General features: G+C 42.2%; 2 protein-coding genes across 2 annotated transcripts in view; one reads left to right on the plus strand and one right to left on the minus strand.

Moving 5' to 3' along the window:
- The window catches only part of cenpp (centromere protein P), a 79,006-nt gene that overhangs the window by 448 nt on the left and 56,795 nt on the right, over nucleotides 1-21,763 (minus strand). The window contains exons 7-8 of the mRNA XM_072665754.1: nucleotides 830-909; nucleotides 54-145 (exon numbers count right to left, since the gene is read on the minus strand). Coding sequence (XP_072521855.1) covers nucleotides 54-145; nucleotides 830-909 — 172 coding nt within the window. The remainder of the gene's footprint in view (nucleotides 1-53; nucleotides 146-829; nucleotides 910-21,763) is intronic.
- On the plus strand, nucleotides 7,225-20,095 carry ecm2 (extracellular matrix protein 2, female organ and adipocyte specific). Its single transcript, XM_072665738.1, has 10 exons — nucleotides 7,225-7,344; nucleotides 9,916-10,147; nucleotides 11,485-11,676; nucleotides 13,307-14,074; nucleotides 14,887-15,002; nucleotides 16,418-16,553; nucleotides 16,739-16,896; nucleotides 17,626-17,765; nucleotides 17,890-18,216; nucleotides 19,187-20,095. The coding sequence occupies exons 2-10, from the start codon at nucleotides 9,925-9,927 to the stop codon at nucleotides 19,353-19,355; spliced, it is 2,229 nt and encodes a 742-aa protein (XP_072521839.1). The 5' UTR covers nucleotides 7,225-7,344; nucleotides 9,916-9,924; the 3' UTR covers nucleotides 19,356-20,095.

Consider the following 21,763-nt stretch of genomic DNA (forward strand, 5'->3'; position numbering starts at 1 on the left):
TCTGAACGGAGCTGCGTTCACTCTCAGTCCAATTACTCTCACACTGCACTTACCCTGTTCAGGCATTTTCATCAGCAGCTCAATCTTTGGTTGAACTGCTCCTTCCTTACTCACCCCGATGTTCCAGAAAATACTCATTGTGCACCTGGAAGAAACGGAAAAGAGAAAGAAGAGAAAATAAAGCTAATTTTGACTGATTTTTAGAGTCTGGATCATAAAATATCAGAATTAACTCAATATCTATATGTTTGTATAACGCTTCACCCATGAACTGAAGGCCCACAGCTTTTAAAATCCCCATTTCTAAAGAATATTTTAATGAGTGCAGAAGATTTCTCACAGTTTGTGTTCAAGCACTGACCTTTGGACACGTTATAACTGTTATATAAGCAAAGGTTATATACTCAGATCAGTACTTCTGGTCTACTCATCATTAATTAATGTTATATAGAGTTAATTACAGGTAATCTCTCACTGACTATGTGTATTTGGGTTTATTCTAATGTTATATAGAGTTAATTACAGGTAGACACTCTCACTGACCACTGACTTTATGTTTATTTGGGTTTATTCTAATGTTATATAGAGTTAATTACAGGTAGACACTCTCACTGACCACTGACTTTGTGTGTATTTGGGTTTATTTTGATGTTATATAGAGTTAATTACAGGTAGACAAACTCACGGACCACTGACTAGAACAAACCCAAATACACATAATGTGATATATATAAATATATATATATATATATATATATATATATATATATATATATATATATATATATAATATAGATGAGAGAGAGAGAGAGAGGGAGGTGTGTTTTACCCAGGAAGTTTAGGACTCTGGATCATCATGACCTCGGACCTGCACCCTTCTGGAAGATAAACAACATCTGGATATTTCTCCTGCCAAAAAAAGAAAAGCGAGAGTCAGAGGGAGTTTAACCCCCTCATTTGTTTTCTGGCCATAATATTCCATATTTACATAAAAACAACAATTAGTGTTTAGTCTGTAGGGAGGTTCTAGCTGTTCGGCTATACGGGAAATAAGAGTCACCCTTAATGTCCCAGAGAGAGTAAAGGTTGGTTGGTTGATTGGATGGTTGATGGGATGGATGGAGACATGATCTGCACTGAGGAATAAATCAACAACACTGTCGTTGATTACAGATGCTTAATAGACGCTTCAGCACGCTGTCAAAGTCCTCCATAGTCCCTACCGTCAACTGTACCACGAGTTTCCACACCAATAAACTCTTCTGCTGAAACCTGTTTCATTATCTCATCGTTTTCGTCTGCATTTAATTAAAGGTGTTCCCTCATTAGCCAGCGACCCGTACACCAGGGGAAGTCAGCAGCCTCTCCAATACAGATTCCAAAACTTCTGCAGCAAAATATGCATGACGTTATTACAGCCAGTCTTCCAGACTTACTACTGACAGCGGTTTTCCACATCGCAGTTAGGGTTTATAACCTTGTATTATAAGTAGCGGTCATTTTTATTCTAAATTGCCTTTAATAGTGGGGCTCAGTAATGCAGATATAATTGCTATGTTGGGCATCGGCACAGACAAGAGAATGGGAGAGGCGGCAGCGGTCCAAACGGACTTTCAAGATGAAAAGACCTGGAGAGGAGAAAGAACTGGGCTCGGGATGAACTGCAGAACAATGTTGGAGACTACAGGACACCCAGCCTCGCTGACTTTGGCTACAGTTGGATTCTGTTTGGAGATCTGTATGGTGTTACTGCTCTGGGATGAAGTGAGAACTGCAGGTCATTCATCTGATTATAGCTTCTTTTTTTTTTTAAGCGCTAGAGCTCATTTTAACACCATTAGCACTGAGATGAAACACAAAACACTAAACATTCAATCAATCAATCAATTAATAAATAAATAAATAAATAAATAAATTGGCCTTTCCATCTTCCAGTTGTTGCGTGATCATGTGAAACCCACCACAGATGATCTCTTCCCCAGACTTCCCAGCAGACATCTAGTCTTAAACAGATTTTCCGAGAGCAGAAATGCCTGACTGTTGGTCAGTCCTGCCTGCCTTATAAAAACCCGGGGGCTCCGTTTCCTCTGGGGGGGAAAACCAGGCTTTGTCTTTCGCACACAGTCGAGGCTTGTTTTCACCTTAGTGCTGAATAACCAGACTCCTGTGAGTCAGGCAGCTTCTGGTAAGCTTTAGATTCAAGGTGCGACTGGAGTATCTAATCCATCCAGCCTGCGTCTAAAAGTCCAACAGGTCTAATAAACTCTTTTTTTGGTGTAATGTGGGCCTGCAGAGCAAGATGATTATTTTACTGATTATTTCAGAATTACAGTTTTGATACAGACACCAAATGTAGTATCACAAAGTTCCACACACTCCTAAAAAGCTTCTTCAAGGGATCTTAGTAAATTAGTTGCAAGGGTCTGAGATTTATGGTATGGTAAAATATCATGGTTCTACGGTAACACTGTATACAGTATTTCACAGTTCTTCCTCTTGTAGTTCATTATCATCATCATCATCATCATATTATTATTATTATTATTATATGCTGACCCTTAAAGGAATGAAACAATGTAAAATGTCTGTGAGATAATTTTCTGTTTATTAATTCATTGATTGGTTGGTTGGTTGGTTTTACATCCCCCCCGCCCCAATATCAATATTAAGCAAATGTGCACAGTATGATAACCCTCAATTTTATCTAATAACGCTACACCGCTGCAGCTAAACAGAACTATGGCAACTTAAAGAACCATTTGGTCATTAAGATGCTTAAATGGCAACGAAAATTATTTCGTTGATGGTTCACTATAGGCTTGTCTACAGAACGAGTTCTATAGATCAAATCTATTGAATGTTTGTAGACGTTCAGGTTCCCTAATATCAACAGAGCTTTAGGGATCTATTTTGCTGAAATATGACTTTTTTGAGCTGCTCACTGTCTCAGCAGCTCCCAGCTGATTTACTCCCAAAATCAAACTCTCAAGCTGGATCTAAAATCCAGAACAAACAGCACCACAAAGGGCTCGGCTGAGAGTCAAAGAAGGCTAAGAGTTTACCAGATTATTATTATACTTTGGCAAAAAAATTAAAACCACTCGTCGTTGACAAACTGCAGTTTCTGTGATGAATCAACCCTGGGAAATGGTTTAGACTAATCAGGGTCTGGGAAACCAACTCCAAAAGATTTTAGACTGAACAGCAAACACAGTCGACTGTTTATCGATCCCAAACTCTTCCCTCTTATTTAAATAAAGAACTGAGAGTAAAGACGGTCAGAGTACGGAGCGATCTGCCAAAGTGCAGAACCAAAACTCAACCGAACTCTCGATACGCTGTGCAACTCTACATTAAACAACCGTTATAAAGAGGCGTCCCAGCCCTTCATTTCACTGCCCATACTGTGAACACGGGTCCCAAAGACTTCAAAACTCAGCCGCTCATTAAGAATCCTCTGTGCAACCTGACCATTACCTGCTAATCCTGGAAAGACCACAATCAGACCTGCCTGAAATCCAATATGTCCCTCACCCTTACTTCATTCGCACATGTTTGGCCCCATCGCTGGGATTCAAGTCAAGACTTGACTAAATAAACGGCATGCTAGTTTTACATGTGCCTAATATTGCGTAGGTCCCCCCCACGTCACCAAAACAGCTCTGAGGGGATGAGGCATGGACTCCTGTGGTATTTGGACACCTACAGACGTTAGCAGTCCTGTAAGCTGCCATCAGCATCAATCAGAGCCTTGGTTGGCCTTGACCCTGTCGCCGGTTCACCGGTTATCCTTCCTCGGAGCACCTTTGGAGGGGGGGGGGGGGGGGGGGGAGGGCTGCCTGATGCTTTGGAGATGAACATCACAGTTTGGTTCTTGTCAAAGTGTCTCAGATTCTCAGACAACTCCACAACTCATCCCAAAAGTACTGGATGGAGCTCCACCACCAGAGAACACAGTTCTTCCACTGCTCCACAGCTCCTCAATGCTGGGGGGCTTTATACCCCTCTACTAGCCCACACCGGGCATTATTAGGCAGCACAGAGCCAAGATGATGTTGATCTGCTCTAGAGAGTCCTATTCTATTGGCAATACTTCTTCCCTACAGGAACTAGACGAGCCGAATGCATTCACGAGAAGGGGTGTCCACAAACATTTGGATATATAGTGGATTTGTAAAGGGAACGGTCTGACCGGCCTTAGATCTGCACTAGAAGCTCGAGGCCACCCTGTGCATCTACGGTTTTCTAGAGCTGAACTCGTAAAGCACTAAAGCGTGTTACTTTAAATCCTTAGTGAGTGCTTTTAAATGGCAGCTGCCCTGAGGTTCCCCGCTGAATTCAAGGAAAGAAATACAGCCCCTTTCTCCAAAACCGCTGACTCCAGACATGCCACAGCAGAGTGCTCCAGCTTTCTGGCATGATGTTAAATCTTCCATCACGTTAAGAAAAAAAATCCATAAGGGAGTTGGGGGAAACCAGCATTGATACCAACCCAACGCTACCACAGTGGAAAAAGCCTTAAATCTGAGCTAGAGTGCTGTGACTGCTTTCAGGAGGATCTCCGGGTTTAGGTCTAATGTGGTTTGTGGTGTTTTGCAGCCCACGGTAAACAATGGAGGTTCTCATGATGCTCTGGAACAAAAAAAAAGAAAAAAAAGAACGTGGTCAGGGAAGTCTGGACAGCCCCTACTCACAAACACAGAGACAACCAAACATGAGGAGCTCCTCTGACGATGACACATCCACCGTACAGTAGCCGGGCGCCTCGGCAGCTGCGCATTCCAGTACGGTGAATCACAGGCTTCCAGCCTTCACCTGAAAATGAGAGACACTTAACAGCACTGGATCTCAGAGCGGGGTCTTCACAGCTCTCCAAAACATCTGTCCATTTTTCCTAAAGCCCTGCCCTACTCCACAATTCACTGAGTGGTTGGTGTAGCATAGTGGTGTAAGATAGAGGGTAGGTTCTACTCCTCACCACTACAGCAACACCAGAGAGTCCTCAGGCAAGACTCCTAACTGTGGTGTAACACGATTCACAGGTACGCCGCTCAGTAGACTCATGTCACACAGGGAGGAGAATGTGGAGTTAGGAGTCTGGCCTAAGGGCGGTTTTATTATTGCAGAGTGATGTGCTTGGCAGGCAGGGAGAACCGAACCTGAATGTGGTAGTGTTGTTCTTACTCTGCTACACCAACTGCATCACATCCTCCACATCCAAAAAGTATTGGGACACCTGCTCAGTCATTGATTTCATTCTTCTGAAATCAAAGGTAATAAAAAGAGTTTCTCCTCCAGCTTTTGTTGGAGTATCGGTCTCTACTGTCCAGGGAAGAAGGATTTCTACTAGATTTTGGAGGAGCATCCCCAACTCCCCAACTCTCCAACTCAAAAATCCCAAAAGTACTGGATGGAGCTCCACCACCACCATCATTCCAGACAACACAGCTCTTCTTCCATTGCTCCACAGCTCCTCAATGCTGGGGGGCTTTACACCCCTCTACTAGCCCACGCCTGGCATTAGGCAGCATGGTGCCAACAGGCTCATGTTTATCTGCTCTAGAGAGTCCTATTTTTTTGGCAATATTGGCACAGCAATGGGTGCAACTTAAGTAGCAAGTAGCTGAATCCAATCATTAGAAGGGGTGTCCACAAAAATATTTGGACACATGGTGTATTACAGCTACCTGTGGTCTTCCACCTGAGAGCTCGGAGTACTATGGTGGAAGTGTATTACAATGACACAAGCACACGAGTAAACAGTCCCGGGTGGCTTCACGAGTGCACTGTTCTTTAAGTTCTACCCCATGATGGGGCTGACCTCGGTAGATCTTTCCAAAATACAGAATAAAATCTAAAAAATGTAATCAATGAGTTTCTTCAATCTGTGGGTCTTAAGTCTATAGTCAGGACTATTGTAGCTTCCCTCTCAACTCGCTGGGACACACTGTAGAGCTCCTGACAGTGGGATACTATTAGTTTTGGGATTGGCCAGGTTTGATTTCCCAAACAATGACAACTGAACAGTATTTAAAAGGTTTTCTTTGTTTTTAGCACAAATACATGATTAAAATCTAGTGTTACCACTACCACAATTTTGTGCATATTTCATTTTTAGCATTCTCACTACCTGAGGTTATGCTTGGGTAAATAGCAAAGTCACTCTGGATAAGAGCGTCTGTTAAATGCCTTAAATGTAAATCTAGTGTTAAGGGTAACATGTTGAATTGAATGAGTCATGATGCTCAACTTTTATAACATTTGTCCTTTATTTTAAACCAAATTAGTGTTTTTTTAATGGTTACTTAATTAAACACAATGAAACACCGACTATTCAGTCTACAGGCGTTTAGCTTCATCATGCACTGTGATTACACTGCGCTGTAAAGATTAAAGTGTGAAAATGATATACGGATACATTTACAGCATGTAGACGAGGGCCGATGATGAGGGTTAAAGACAACCTTAAACCTCAACATGAAAATCAAAAGGCTACAACTTCTCTGTTTGAAAAAGACACAAACACAATCTCTGTCATCACTGAAATTATACGTCTCAACAAGTCCTTGATCTCAACCCCCTTTGTGGTCTGAGAGAGTTGGACTGAAGGCGTTAGTGAGTTTTGCTTTTAGATTTGAGATTCGAAGAAGGTGGTAACATTGGAAAAACGGATTCGGCCGTTCACCACGTCAAGCTTTTCACAAGGCAGCACAGGGTGGCACTTACAGGCCAGAGAGGACGCCACTGTCCATCTGAAACCGGAGACGACCTTGTACTTGTACCCACCCACGAAACAAGAGACGAGGAGCGAGAGACGAGGGACGGGGGCTGGCCAACAGCACCACTTGGCAAGAGGGTTCCTTTGGTGTGGACTGCCTGGGAATCAACCCTACAGATTGCATCCATTCAGTTTACACTGCGCCCCTGGGCCCCAACAAGTGCTGAACGCGTACATCTGACACGCTGCTTTCCACACTAAAAGGATGTTTGAACATAAGAGCTAATGACAAGCCCTATGGCAGCTTTTTTTGTCAAGCACACCTCCATCGCCTAGTAATTAGGGCAGAGAAAATCACCGACCTCTTTCTCCAAGAAGAGGCAGTATCTCGGTCCTTAACCCCCTCTGACTGTAGCGCTCAGACACTGAGCTGAACTGAAGAAGACTGAAGCTGTTGCCTAAGCAAGCCCTGGCTTCTCCAGCGAGCGCAGCCCCGTCTGTTTTAAACATTTATCAGTTCAGCAGCCGAGCAGGCGCAGCACTGTCCTAGCGCTGCTGGCAACCCCTTCGTGGCCTGGGAAAAGTGCGGAAATATTTGGTCTCACAAAACTGCCTGCAAACCACTGGTAATGTACAAACGGCTCTCGCTCATCTCTGCTCTCTCTAGCTCTCGCCCTTCACAGCGCTGTAAAACTGAGCACTTTTTTTCCTCCTGACTTCACAACGTGCATGTCGTTTTATTAGCATGGGGGATTAGGACTTCTTTGAGGGTGCGCTCTGTTAGTCTGACCGTCCTCATGTAAACAGACAGCAGTTAGTGCTTAAGCTTTGGACTGAAACCAGCACTGACGTCCAGCTCCAGCACTTTCTTTAGGAAAGTTTAACCACTGCATATTTGGTGTGTGTGCTTACTGAAGCTCACTGAAGCTCATTGAAGTTGACTGAAGCTCACTGAGGGTCTCTGATAACACGCTTCAGATTTTCCACAGAGTTGGAGAAACGTGAGACCCTGTTGCAGATAGCTTTTATTACTGCGCTTAGAGAAACCCCTACCAGCGTCCACGCAGGATCTTCAGTCTTCGGTCTTCACTCTCGACTGGACCTGGGCTTTTCACCCCGCTCCCTCTTAGCTCATGGAGCTCATGGAGCTAAGAGCAGATTCTTTCCATCTGAGCCTTGTCATCCTACGAAGCTTGTTAATTAAAATGCTTTCCCTGGTTTCCCCTCTTTTTTTCCTCCCTCTCAGCTTTTCTGTTTTTGTCTTTTCCTCGCCGCAGACCCAACTCTGATTTAATGCTCACCACATGACGCTTCGCCCGAGGCTCGAGTCCACTGTGCTGACACATCCCTGTGCATGTTTGCACTTCCTTCCCCCATCGCAAGTCGAGCGTGGATCAACGCTGCTTACTGACGGTCTTGCAAGAAAAATAGGTGTTGTAATTAATTCTGGGTGATTGTACAGCTGGACAGACGTCTGATACATGATTTTTGCTATTTTTAACACTGAATAACTTGTTTTATATATTTATATAACATTAAATATCCTCTATATTCTATATACTGGCTCACAGTGGCTAGGTTGTAAAAGAGGGTCCCCTTCAATCCCTCAAGTTTAAATAAAGACTGGCTGATTTCAGACCTCTCAGACAAAAAGGTAAACAGTGGGCACTCCTCCAATCTTTGGAGAGTTCTTACACACACCGATCAGCCATAACATTAGCCCGATTAGTGCTAATGTTATGGCACCACCTAAGCATCTGCCTAATATTACGTAGGTTCCCCTTGTGCTGCAAAGACAGCTCTAAACCGTCGAGGCATGGACAAGACCACAAGACCTCTGAAGCTGTCCTGGTCCTGGCATCTGGCACCAAGACTAACATTAACAGCAGATCCTTTAATACGTTCTGTAAGTTGTGAGGTGGGGCATCCATGAGCGTCAATGAGCCTTGGGAGACCATGACCCTGTTGGAAGGTGCTGACCACTGCATACTGGGAGGGGGAAGACCTGCCTGACGTCTAGAACATCACAGTCTGGTTCTTGTCAAAGTGTCTCTTGTGTGATTCTTACGCTTGTCCATTTTTCCTCCATCATCACTTTCATCATCTTCAAGAACTGACTGTTCTTCACTCGCTGCCTAATATGTAGAGCCGCCCCTTGACAAGAAGCACTGTGGATGAATGTGTCAAGGTTTTTCACTTCACCCAGTCCTAATGTTACGGCTGATTGGTGTATATGTTAATGTATCGGCTCAGCTGCGCTCTATCCTGGCACCGAAGTGGTGGAAAGCCCTTGTTCCGGGTGTCCGAACGGCAGAGAGGTGCTCGCTGTCTTCAAACGCAGACTGAAGACTCATCTTTCAAGAGTATTTGGGCGAAGTTTAGTGTCGAGTACTGTGGTCTCCATGCTGACTTTTGTATTTGGTAGTATCTAATGGCTCTTAGGGCTGAGGGATGTTTTGGGTTCTAGCCAATACAAACTAGCTGAGGATATTTTCAGAGTAAACAGTGAAGCACTGGAGGAGAGCATCTGCTAAATGCCTTAAGTGTAAATGTAAATAATACGTTTTAATAATGGTTGACTGACTGATTGACTGATTGATTGAGAGCTTGTTTGTTTTGGAAACAGGGAAAAGAGACAGACCATGGGGGATTCAGCTGACATTTTCATCCTTTAAAACATGGCAAAGACCAACTTCGGAGTTCTTCTGTAGTACATTTCAGCATAAAACATGCTCTCAGGTGTCGACTTCTTATTGCCTGCTCCTCTGAACAGAGACAAGAGACATCTCAAGAAACATCCACAGCCGAGTCTGAGAATTTAATACTAAAAAACTATCAATTACAAGCTTTCCAAGGATCATTAGGGTCAGAAGTCAGTGTTGTGACTGTTAAAACTCAACATTATACTTAAGAATGTGGTAAATGGCACCTACCACACGTCTAAATAACAGCTTTTCTCTAACTTCACCACTTTACCATGAAGCGGCGAGGGGCACCGTATTCATCCAGTCTGCCTGACTCTATTGACGGTCCCGAAGCTGGAGTCTGAATCACTGCAGAAACCCCAGCGCTGCCGTGCTGAAGCTTGCCATTTACTGCTAGACTTGTTATTATGGAAGTGTGCGTGGAAACTACGTATTAAAGGGGGTATATTAGGGACAATGGAGACTAAGGCATGTCTTTGTTTCATTCTTCAGACTTCCGCCATGAGACTATGGCTTTTACTCGCCGTGTCGTTTTTCTGCTGCCTAAGCTTCAGCGTCGCCAAACATCCCAATCGGCCCCTGGCTTCAGGAAGGAGAAGGCGGGGGAAGAAAATGGTGCGCCAAGGCAAGATGCCAAAAGACAGCGGAGATAATGGAGCATTGCTTTTCATCGAGACTTATAAAGGTGTGCAGGAGCCAAAGCCCGACTACAACGTTATTCCAGGTCAGTGCATACTTTAGAGGACCATCACAGGTCTCTGAGGTCTACAAAGAATGTGTGCTACAGATCTTCTGAGGGGACAATAAGCCTAGCTTCTTACTAGGAGAGATTTATGGAATTTATGGAAGTGTGTGTGCGGACAGTGAGGACGAAAACACTGTAGACTCTTAAATGAGCGACGCCACAGAAGAACCAGGCTTATGGCAGAGGTGTGTGAGAGTGTGAGGAACCTTTTAAAAGGTCTAACTGACCTTCAATTGATGCAAAGGTTCTTCACACTCATGGATCTTTGTGTAACATCTTTGTTTCTATATGAAGCACCTTGATTTTTTAAGAGTGTATTGAAACAACCAGCTGCATTTAAATAGCATTACTACCCCAAAACAACCAGCAGCAAACCTAAAGCACCTACTTCTACAAGGTTTCTTTAAGGTTTAGAGTCAGGCTTTGCCTCCCATTCTTAAGGATTTACGGTATTTAAGCAAGCTTTCCAGAAAACCAGAAACCAATCTTCCGGTTTACATGACCATGCTGCCCATGGTGGTGTCAGACTGGCCACATGATTATTGGCTACATCTCCATGTTGGGCAGCTAGAGTGTGACACTGCTATTCTGGTCCACACCAGCGTAAATTCACACTTGAAGAAAGGTCTGCACTGACAGGATCCTCTAAGCTACAAAGGGTTCTTTAAGAGACGCCAGAAAATAACCATTTTTGGTCCCATAAAGAAGCATTTTTCTAACGGAGATGTTAGGAGGTGTGTTTGTGAAGAACATTGTGAAGATGTGAGTGTAAAGGTTCTTTACAAGCTTAGAGCTTCTTCTCACTCGTATCTCTTGAGGGCATCACTCAAATAGCCTTTGTAGCACCTTCATTTTTAACCTGTAGGAACACATGGTGGTCTAAAAGAAGTGGAACGTTCCTCACACTTTGGGACTTCATGAGTTTTCATTTACTGACCATCCTGGACGCAGTGTAGGATGGTTAATAAAAGGTCATATAATACACTGAACCAGTTCTGACCCCATATCTACAACGAAATGATGAAATAAGTTATGAAACTGTTATGATACACATTACAATATTTACAGAAGTCATGTGACCTCAACCACAATAAGAAAAACAATTAGCTGTTCAATGAATTGAATGATTTCATTATTTTGAAGCGATATTAAAAACTGGGTCCGGGCTCTTGTAGGCTCAGAGTGTATATGCTAATTGGCAGAACGTCCGTTGGGCTGAAATGGGAACTGTGGGAAACATGATAAGGTTCTACTGGTTAATGTTAATGCAGTGTTATGATGATGTTTGGTATAAACTGAAGTCATTTTGGTTTCAGGGAATACGGGACAGTGTGTATTTCAGGGCATCACTATGTTTGATAAAACCGTGTGGTCTCCAAAGCCCTGTGTCACCTGCCTATGCTCCAGTGGGGAAGTGGTGTGTGATGAAATGCAGTGCCCTCTTCTGCAATGCCAACTCAAATTTAAACCTATTGGGGAGTGCTGCCCTATCTGTATCGACTCTAAAGGTATCTCTCTTTACTATATTCATATAATCAATCTCTCTCTCTATTCTTATATATATATGTTATATAAGTTTTTCTCAATTTTTTTTCTCTTTTTGTCCTAAATGTAGTTTATTTTATGGTGTTTATTCTTATGTATAAAAAAACTACATTTAGGACAAAGAGAGAAAAAAAAGTTGAGAAAAACTTGTAAAATTCACACACACATACATATACATACACATGTGTACATTATTATATATGTTATAAATAGTTATATAAGTTTTTCTCAATTTTCTTTGTCCTAAATGTAGTTTCTTTTATAGAGTGTTTATTCTTACATGAACGGTTACAACTGTAACAACTGCAATTTCCCTCCTGGGATCAATAAAGTATTTCTGATTCTAAATTTGCTTGGTCCACATACTGACCTTGTGGTTGTGGATCATTTCTCATTTTGCATTTCAGCCCATGCCTCTGTTTTAACTAGAGATGCACCGATGTATTAACTGTGGGCCGATACCCAAATCCACTATTTTCTTTATGTACACATCTGCCAATGCTGATGTTAAAACAACCATTTTTAAAGGGCAGAAGCTGGGAGTGAATTACAGAGCAATACAACATGCCAAAAGCAGGAGAAGAGTAAAATGCTGATGTTTTAGCTGCCTAATCATTCAGACCCTTAGTTAAAACGTCTTTAAACATCCTTCTTTGAAAAAACGGTCAAGCTTAAACATCTTTCCAATGTTGATAATGTTTTAATACACTCAATTAACAATGTTAATATATTTACTACAAAGTTTAAAGCATGATAGCCTAGTTATGAGTTAAACTACTATTGAGCTCAATCTAATGTAAATAAAGCAAATTTACAGCACATATTATTTGAAAGTATTAAAATTTGATCCTGAGTATATGCTTAAACAGCATTTATCTACTACTTTACTGTATTTTAATTAAGTGGTTATTTCACTCCTTAAACCCTGTACACAGGTCCATACTTCTTCACCCTAATAACTGCTAATAATTAACATCAGTTTTATCGGTCCTAAAATTAAACCCTGTGGGACGCCACAAAATATGCTAATACAAATAGTTACCAAATAATTTATCTTGGTTTCTGCATTATGATTCATAATAGAATTATAAATATAAGGATAAAAAAATTATGGTTTATTTATTGATGAATTTCAGTGGGGGGACTGGTTCCTATACTTATATTGTAAAATAATTAATAATAAAATATGTTTTATAATCCAAGCAGTGTAACACACCGAGTCAAAATGTAATAAAACTCAGGTATGTAATAACATTTTATTACTGTTAAAAAAAAGATCATGTATTATACTATTAAGAGAGTTTTACATGATTAGGTTTTATTACAATTGTACATTTTTGAGTTAAATGCACAGTTTTACTACATTTCTAGCTGTTTTTATTAATTTGGGGAAATTTGGAAAGTGCTACAAGCATCTCCAGTTCACAGTGTTCCCATATGATCCCGATATCCGCGTGCATCTCTAGTTTAAACACAATCCATTAAGTCAGACTGTAATTCTGCTTCTAATGTTTCTGGCCTTTTGTCCAACCCCTTCATTTAACGTCCTCACCTCTGACCTTGACTCCAACTGTGCTTCTACTACAACTACAGTTCACGAGGTTTCTGAAAACTCTGGCGACTCTCCTGCCCCCAACGATCCAAGCTATGGAACGATTCCACACCTCCAAACACAGACCGAGGAAAGTCTGAGGAGACAGAAGCAAAAGGAGGAAGAGGAGCGCATTCGCAAGAAAGACACCGAGCGCAAAAAGAGGAAGAAGCAGAAGAAGGAGGCGGAAAGGCTGAGGAAACAGCTGGAGGAGCAGGCGAAGGAGGAGGAGCTGAGGAGGCTGCGAGAAGAAGCGGAGGAGAAGGCCGCGGCGGAGGAGATGAGGAGGAGGATGGAGGAGCACCGGCGGGCCGAGGAAGAGAGGATGAGGAGGCTGGAGATGGAGCAGAGGGAAATGCTGAGGGCTTTCGAGGAGGCGGCGGAGAGAGCCCAGCGTGGGCGGAGGGAGGAGGAGGAGGACGCTGAGGAAGAGGAGATGGTCTGGTTGAGAGGAGATGTTTTCCAAATGCCGTCGCATCGGCCGACCCCGGCGAGCCTTCCACCACTGTCGGCCCCGCCTCACACTAGAGACGCCAGTCAGATGGAGGGGGTGGAAGAGGAGGAGGAGGAGGAGGAAGAGGAAGAAGAGGGGGAGGAGGAAGAAGAAGGGGTGATTGGGGAGAAGGAGGAGGATGAAGAGTCCCGGAGGATTACCTACTTGCTCCCTAAAGGCTGCACAATCTCTGATGTCATTGTCTCCTGTGAGAATGCCAAACTTACCAGCATTCCTGCTCTTTCCATCCCTGAGCTAAAGTCCCTCAATCTCCAGGGTAAGCAAGCCCATACAGCTGAATTCAGGACAAACAGGGAGGCGAAAAAAACACAGATTTAGCTCATTTTAAACTATAAATATAAAAATGTAATAAAATAAAAAGTTCCCGGAGGCACAGCCAACCGCTAAATCAGAGCTGCACAAGTCCATCCGGTCCTGGATGGCCCATCTTCATTACCAACAACCATGAAACGCCCATGCCATAACACAGCCTCTAGCAGGGCTGGGCGATATGGTAAAAATACTACATCGCGATATTTACGATACATGTAATCACAGACTAAACACATCAGTATCAGATTCTTATAAACTACTATTCAGATCCTCTCCTGTACTGAATACACTGATTTATACTCATCATCTGCTGCTCTTCATCTAATTAACCCAGTCTAATTACACTGTTAGTAATGAAACCTGCAGCTGATCAGTGTTTATTACACTAACAGTCTCCTCCGTTTCCTCCTTGTGTATCCCGATAACCAAATTTACCGCGATACGATAATATATTGTCATATTGCCCAGCTCTAGCTTCTATCGTCTTTGACAGATGATGTGGTATGCTTCAGGAGCCCTTCCTTCCAGTATTGTGACAATTGGCACGTACGCTATAGGTCCAAATGTTTGTGGACACCCTTTGTAATGAACACGTTCAGCTACTTTAAGTTGCACAAATAGTAAAAAAGCATTCTTCTCTGGACCCTTGAGCTGTCCAAATACTTTTGTCCACAAAGTGTAGCATGTATAGTGTCTATAGTTCTGTATTTTCAGTGTTTGCAGATTAGTGATTTGACATGTGCTTTAAATCCACAGGCAATGCCATCACTACCATTCCAGGTGGAGCCTTTAATGGCATCCCTAATTTGGAGTGGATAGATTTGGGCAAGAATAAGATCTTATCATCTGGAATTGACCCACAAGCATTCAGAGTAAGTGTGCTGTCAACAGAGCGCTGATAATTTGCCGGTGAAAGTATTTCCATATTATATACACACACATCTCCATTATGCTCAATCATCAAATCAGTTTACTTTGAAATATTTTCAACAATATTTGCTAAAGTTCTGATTGATAACGTCATGATTCCGAACTTTTAGACACACACTTGCTTGTGCATGACTATCCTGGGACAAGTCAGGGAATTCAGACAGAAAGATTTACGAATACAAACATCAGTACTGAGGCCTTTTCTTCTCTGAGCTTTTTCTAGTAAAAACAGAATTCCTTGGCACGCGATCAAGAGAAATATCAGACAGGGCACGCTATTCAGCTCCGTCCTCACCCTCCTACACTGCAGCAATTCTGCACCACATTCTTAAAGAAGAGGGTTCTTCAGGGGTTGCTTAGTGCAGGCAATGCTTCTCCAACTTCAAACATTTAATTGATTCACATTGGTGCAAAAGCTTTTGTAGAACCATCTAAATCTGGTTCTATACAGCACCAAACGTGACACTGCTGTCCTCAGCCAAAGATCCAGGAGGACCAGGGTTGGGCGCTGCTGCTACACAGCACTGAAAAAATTATTCTTACACTTATTTTGTGTTTCCATTAAAGCGACACACCCACTTTACCTCAGTAAGGACTTCTAAATGACTTAATTAGTTGGGTCAGGTGTGCTGAGAACAAGGAAAGCACTACAAATGTGCTGGACAGTAGGTTTCCAGGAACAGGGTTTGGGTCCAATGCTGCATAGAAGCCATTTTTGCTTAGAGTGTATCTAATAAACTGTCCAGTCAGTGAGCACTATGCTTTAATATTTACCAGCAACAAGAATGGGATGAAGCCACTGGTTAATAAAGTGTTCTCTTCTCTTCAAGTAATAAAAAATACATTATTTGTTTAAAAACAAAACAATATTTGAGGGATAAAAAGTGTGTTGCTTCCAGTCTTATATCTAATATCACTGGTTATTGCTAAATATTAATGCAATTCACAATAACAGAAAAATTTCAGGTTACAAAAATTCTAACAAAACTTGTTTAACTTTAATTTATGCGAACAACTCTGAGTTCCTTTCGGTACCATATACCAGAATTGGTCTCCACTTGGTCCTAAAGTATTGGTTCTCATGACATCCCTAATCATGACATGTTGGATCCACTGGAGAACTGTGGTAAAAATTCCTGTATTCCTTAATATTGCTATATATATATGGCAGAACAACAAAATACTGCAATGTCAGTTTTCAAGCAGCCCTACTATTTAATATTTGTTATATAATTCTATTAATACGCGTTAATGTGCAATTTAACATCAAGTATTAAAAGTATTATGGGTTACAGGAACTAAAGTATTACAATATAAACATGAAACAATGGTGAATGAACTCTGTTTTTGTTTACAGAACCTTAAATTTCTCTCCCGGTTATACCTGGATGGAAATTTACTAGAAGTCGTTCCTCGAGGGCTTCCACATACTCTACAGGAACTGAAGATCAACGAAAACAACGTAAAAGAGATTCAAGAAAGCAGCTTTAGGGGTAAACTATTAAACCAGTTTCCAGAATCCAGTCATGAAGAGGCAGTTTCATGTAACACATCTGTACAGTAGTAAAAACACAGAGTCCAACTCAGGATTCCTGAACTGTTATACTGTGATCCACTGTGTTCTCCTAAGTTACCCAACAAGAGCTCATTCAAAAAGTATTGGCACAACTTTCGGCAGGTCTGAGCAGTTTGGTGACCTTGGAAATGGAAGGGAATTTACTCAGTGAAGGAACCGTAAACCCGAAAGCCTTCGTAACAACAAAGGAGCTCACCTATCTACGGATGGGTAGAAACCTCTTCCGCACCATTCCCCAAGGCCTACCACCATCTCTGCAGGTAATCTGTTACTTTTATGGTCAGAGTTTTAGACTTTCATGTTTACTACTTCTCAATTTAAAACAACAAAAACCAGGAAAGGGTCTGGGGTATAAAATGAGCTCTATTCTGTTTCCTGTAGCATTCCATGAGATCCTGCCTGGTGTTAGAAATCCAGGAGGCCGATTCAGAAGTCAGGAGACTGGTTCATTCACATTCATACACGGCCACGGCTTAGCTGATCACGGACAGTCTAGTCCAGTCTGACACAGTACAGTACAATCCAGTTTGGTTAGGGACATTTCGGGAGGACCTTATATACATTGGGAGCTGTGGGAGGGGAAAGGATGATGAAGAAGAAGTACTTGTTTCTAGCTGTGAAGGGCCCAGGACCTCAAGAACATGGCTTGTGAGTAATGCTGAGGTAGCGATGCTGGCCAAGGCTGGCAACCGGCACGGTTGATAGCGATGCCAACTCCACAGCAGTGATGCTGAATGAGATTCAACGATCCCAACACCACGACAGCGATGCTAGCATCTCGATAGCAATGCTAATCCCACAATATTGTCTCCAGTAGCCGGCCTGCTAGGCAGTCTAAGTGCGTGAAAAATGTATGATATCGTCCTTGGCTCATAATTCGGTTGTTATTCTTGGATATATGCATGTTAAAAAATATCAAGACTAATACAACGACCTTCTGAAGTTCCTGAAGTTCTCAGAGTGATTCTGTCTCTCTCTCCGTTTTCCAGGAGTTGCACCTCGAAAATAATTTAATTGAGGAAATATCGGAGGGAGCTTTTAACCAAAGCAAGAACCTCAACGTCATCATGCTGCGACACAACAAACTAGACGAGACCCGGATTGCACCTTTAGCCTGGATCAATCACAAGTATGTGCTGCTGTTTCCAATTCAGCAGATTCCTTCTTCCCACAGTTTTTTTAGCCACATTGTTCGTATCGTTCTCATTACAACATATTCTTTTCTCTCTATGTTCACAATGTCTATAAACAAGGAGTCTGGAATCGGTGGATCTTTCATACAACAAACTCCACCTGGTGCCATCCTTCCTGCCAAAGTCACTGATTCACCTGGGATTGGTCGGCAATCGAATCGAACGCATTCCAGGATACGTCTTTGCACATATGGAGCCGGGCCTTGAGTATCTATACCTCTCCTTCAACAAGCTGGATGGTGAGGGTGTGGAACCAGAGTCCTTCTTTGGCACGCTCAACACCATGACAGAGCTTTGTCTAGACCACAACCAACTGACCAGTGTTCCTGCCGGGGTCAATGAGATGACATCATTACACTTCCTCAGACTCAACAACAACAACATACGGTACGGCTCCTTTCGGTCTTTCTGTTTTCCATATATCAAACAACACTAGGGCTTTAGCTCAGGAGCCAATTTGAACTTTACTTCTACTGCAAGCAAAGCCCTACCAGTCATCAGTCATACCAGCCACACAACTACAGCTCAGCGGTCACACAACTCACCTGCATTACAGTAGTAGTTGTTTTTTTTGTAGGGTCACATGCTATTGAAATCCCATTCGTATACAATGGTTTGGGATTGGACAGGATCGGATGTTGGATATTTCACTCCGATATTTGCCGACGCACTAAAACCAGTCATATTTCTGTAACGCTGATCCATGATTCTACAATCTGCATATACAGTACTGTGCAAACGGTTGAGACGCTGCCGCTTTGCCATCGGCAGCTGGAGAGAGAGTGAGCACAACTGGCCATGCTCTCTCCCCTCATCACTATTAAAGCGATGTTGGCCGGCACAGACATGTTAGCTGGTGTGACCCCGGCACTGTCTTCAGAGCGTGGCGGCTGCCCGTTTGATCACTGTGTTCATCATTAGAACATCTCCAAAGTTCTCCTCTCTCATGGAGTCTAGTATTATTTAGAGTTCTCCTCAGATCAACACCTGGTTTGGTGGTAAATCAGGGCTTAATGATGGTAAATCAGGTGAGCTGCTGCTGCTACTGATGATGATGGAGTTGAACACATCCTCCACGCTGTGCTGGCTGTGGGGCGTCCAGGAGAACCCTGGAGGAACCGAGCTCTGTTCTTCAGACTAGCTCACCGACAAGATCTCACTACTTTCTTTCTTCAGAATGAGAAGCTCTTGTTTCTGGAGTTTCTGCAGTAAAAACTCTCTCACTGCTAACAGAGGGGGGTTAGAATGATGGGATTAGGGGACTAAAACTAAGCTCAAAACTTCTGCAAATCATCTCCGATTTCACTTCCAGTCAAAATGAGCATTTATGAGCATTTGAAATGTTTTTATCCACCAGGCACGTCGGTGAGGACAGTATCTGTGACCCGCTGAACGATGAGGACTCCCACCTTGTCGCCCTTCGTCTTGAGAACAACTTCATTGACCCGCGGAAGATTCCTCCGAGCGCATTCTCTTGTGTTAGGTCCTACTCGAGCGTTGTCCTGAAGCCTCAGAGGATTAAATAAGAGCCTATTTTGAGGGGCTGCTTTCTTATTTCTTTCTTATTTCTCGTCCTCCAGAGCGGTTTAGTGTGGGTTTCTAATGTTTAAATGTTTTTGTTTCGTTTTTATTGAGAACATCGTCAAATGTACCTACTAATCACATTATGACAAATAAGACTTTATTTACTTGGCTTCACTCAGAAGTGAGGGCCTCAAGGTTCCTTGGCGGTAGGTGGAACGTGTCAGCACATGTCTGCGGTTGTTGGCATCTATTTAAACTGTCTTTCTACGAGTCCTAAAGGGACGCATTTAACTTTCCAGTGCGCCAGTCAGGGAAAAATGACAGAACTGATTATCCAAGCCTTTAGTGCATGTAGGGATATGATTCTGTATGCATCAGTATTCAACTTCAGGTTAGGTGTGTCAGACTGCAGCTGTCTCTAAAGAAAGTGTAATATGTTTAAGGCTGCGGCTTCGACAGTCGTCCTACCATGAATGTGTTTTATGCAACTTCACATTTCCACTAAGACTAAATGGTCCAAAGATGGTTACTACTGACTGCAAAAAAATTTTTAAATAATAATAATAATAATAAGGTGCTAATTTGTTGATTTACTTTCACAGTATTGATCAAATTTGATTTAAATGGAGAGAAATCACTGATTTACCACTGAAAATGTATGTTTACCACTACGCTTGGCTGGCTCAGAATTAAGTGGAATACTTGTATTTAATAAAGGCATTTAATAAAATGCAGAAAATGATCTTTTAAGCTTCTGTCATTTTTACATATTTTGTTCACATCTGCTGCTCTGATAATTAATCAGAGGTTGCTCATTTTGGATGTCAAGGGTCACATGAGATGTGATTGTGCCCCAATGAACAGAGGAGTTATGGAAAAGGTGTGTGAGCTTTCAAATGCAAAGATGTGGGTTAATTGGGTTATGATTGGCAGAACCAAACTAGGACAAATCTGTGAAACAGATTTCTATTAAAAAATAAATAAATAAATAAAATAAAAATAAATTATATATATATATAATTTTATTTCTTTTTTAATTTTTTAAAACAAAAACAAAATTTTTAGTGGAAGTCTATGCACGATGCCTTCCTTTTGAAAATAATATTTTTTAATACATTAAAAAGCTGAAACTCAACTAAATTATTTTATTTCAAGCTAATGATTCATTCAGTTACGTGTTGATCTGCAGATTTTCACTATTAATTGATTGTTTGTTTGTTTTTTATTAAACAAATGTACATGGTGTGATAACTATTGATTTTCATACCATGAATACCCAACAATGCTATAATGCTGCAACCATATTTGATGACAATGCCAAAAATTAGAAGAGAGGTCACAAAATTAGAAAGTTGTCGAATTAGCAAACGTACAAAATGTCTTCATTTTTAACAAAGAAGCTTCAGATCTCATCAGAACAAATCAGATGCAGGTGACCACAAATCCAGTAAAAAGGAGAAACAAGAGCTTCTCATTCTGAAGAAAGCAGTGAGATCTTGTCGGTGAGCTAGTCTGAAGAACAGAGCTCAGTTCCTCCAGGTTTCTCCTGGACGCCCCCCAGTCCAGCCAGCACAGCGTGGAGGATGTGTTCAACTCCATCATCATCAGTAGCAGCAGCAGCAGCTCAATCACCTCATTTACCATCATTAAGCCCTGATTTACCACCAAACCAGGTGTTGATCTGAGGAGAACTCTAAATAATACTAGACTCCATGAGAGAGGAGAACTTTGGAGATGTTCTAATGATGAACACAGTGATGGAGAACCACCACCACCACTTTCTGTAGGAGTGTTATTATTAGTGATTATTCTAATATCAGTGTTTTTACTGAGCAGATAAACACTTACTGCCCAGATAAGCAGCTTAGGTCCCTTAAACTTTCGCAGAGCACTGAATGAGCACAGTAAGCTGGTCAATCAGCAGGTCAGGATCCTGGAGAGGACCAAAAAAGTGGTTTATGCTGGAGTCACAAAAATGTTCCAAACATCTCCGACTCACCACACACTGCTTTCTCCTTTTCGCTGACACCCTTTTTCCCAAGCAGCGAAACGATAAGTAACCACGGAACAACTTAAATGGCTGGAAGCATTCAGCTCTCTGCTCTCAGGGGACATGAGGGATGACCTCTTCACCACCAACCAACCGACACGTGTCCACGAGTCTCAGTCAGTGGCCATTCTCAGAGTACAAACTGAGAGTTATTCATTTAAACCTCAGGATTTCAGAAATACCATCCAGTGTTACAAGACAAAGGAAAGAGCCAGGGAATGACGGGGACGTCTAGACTACATTACAGCTGGATCTCAGATCACACATTTCCTACAGCTGATGACTAATACAGTCTTTGCATTAGCAGCTTGTCGGTTTTGGAAACTGCGGACTAATATTAATCACTACTCCCATACATAC

Source organism: Salminus brasiliensis, chromosome 21 (genome assembly GCF_030463535.1).
Source record: "Salminus brasiliensis chromosome 21, fSalBra1.hap2, whole genome shotgun sequence".
Taxonomy (NCBI): Eukaryota; Metazoa; Chordata; class Actinopteri; order Characiformes; family Bryconidae; genus Salminus; species Salminus brasiliensis.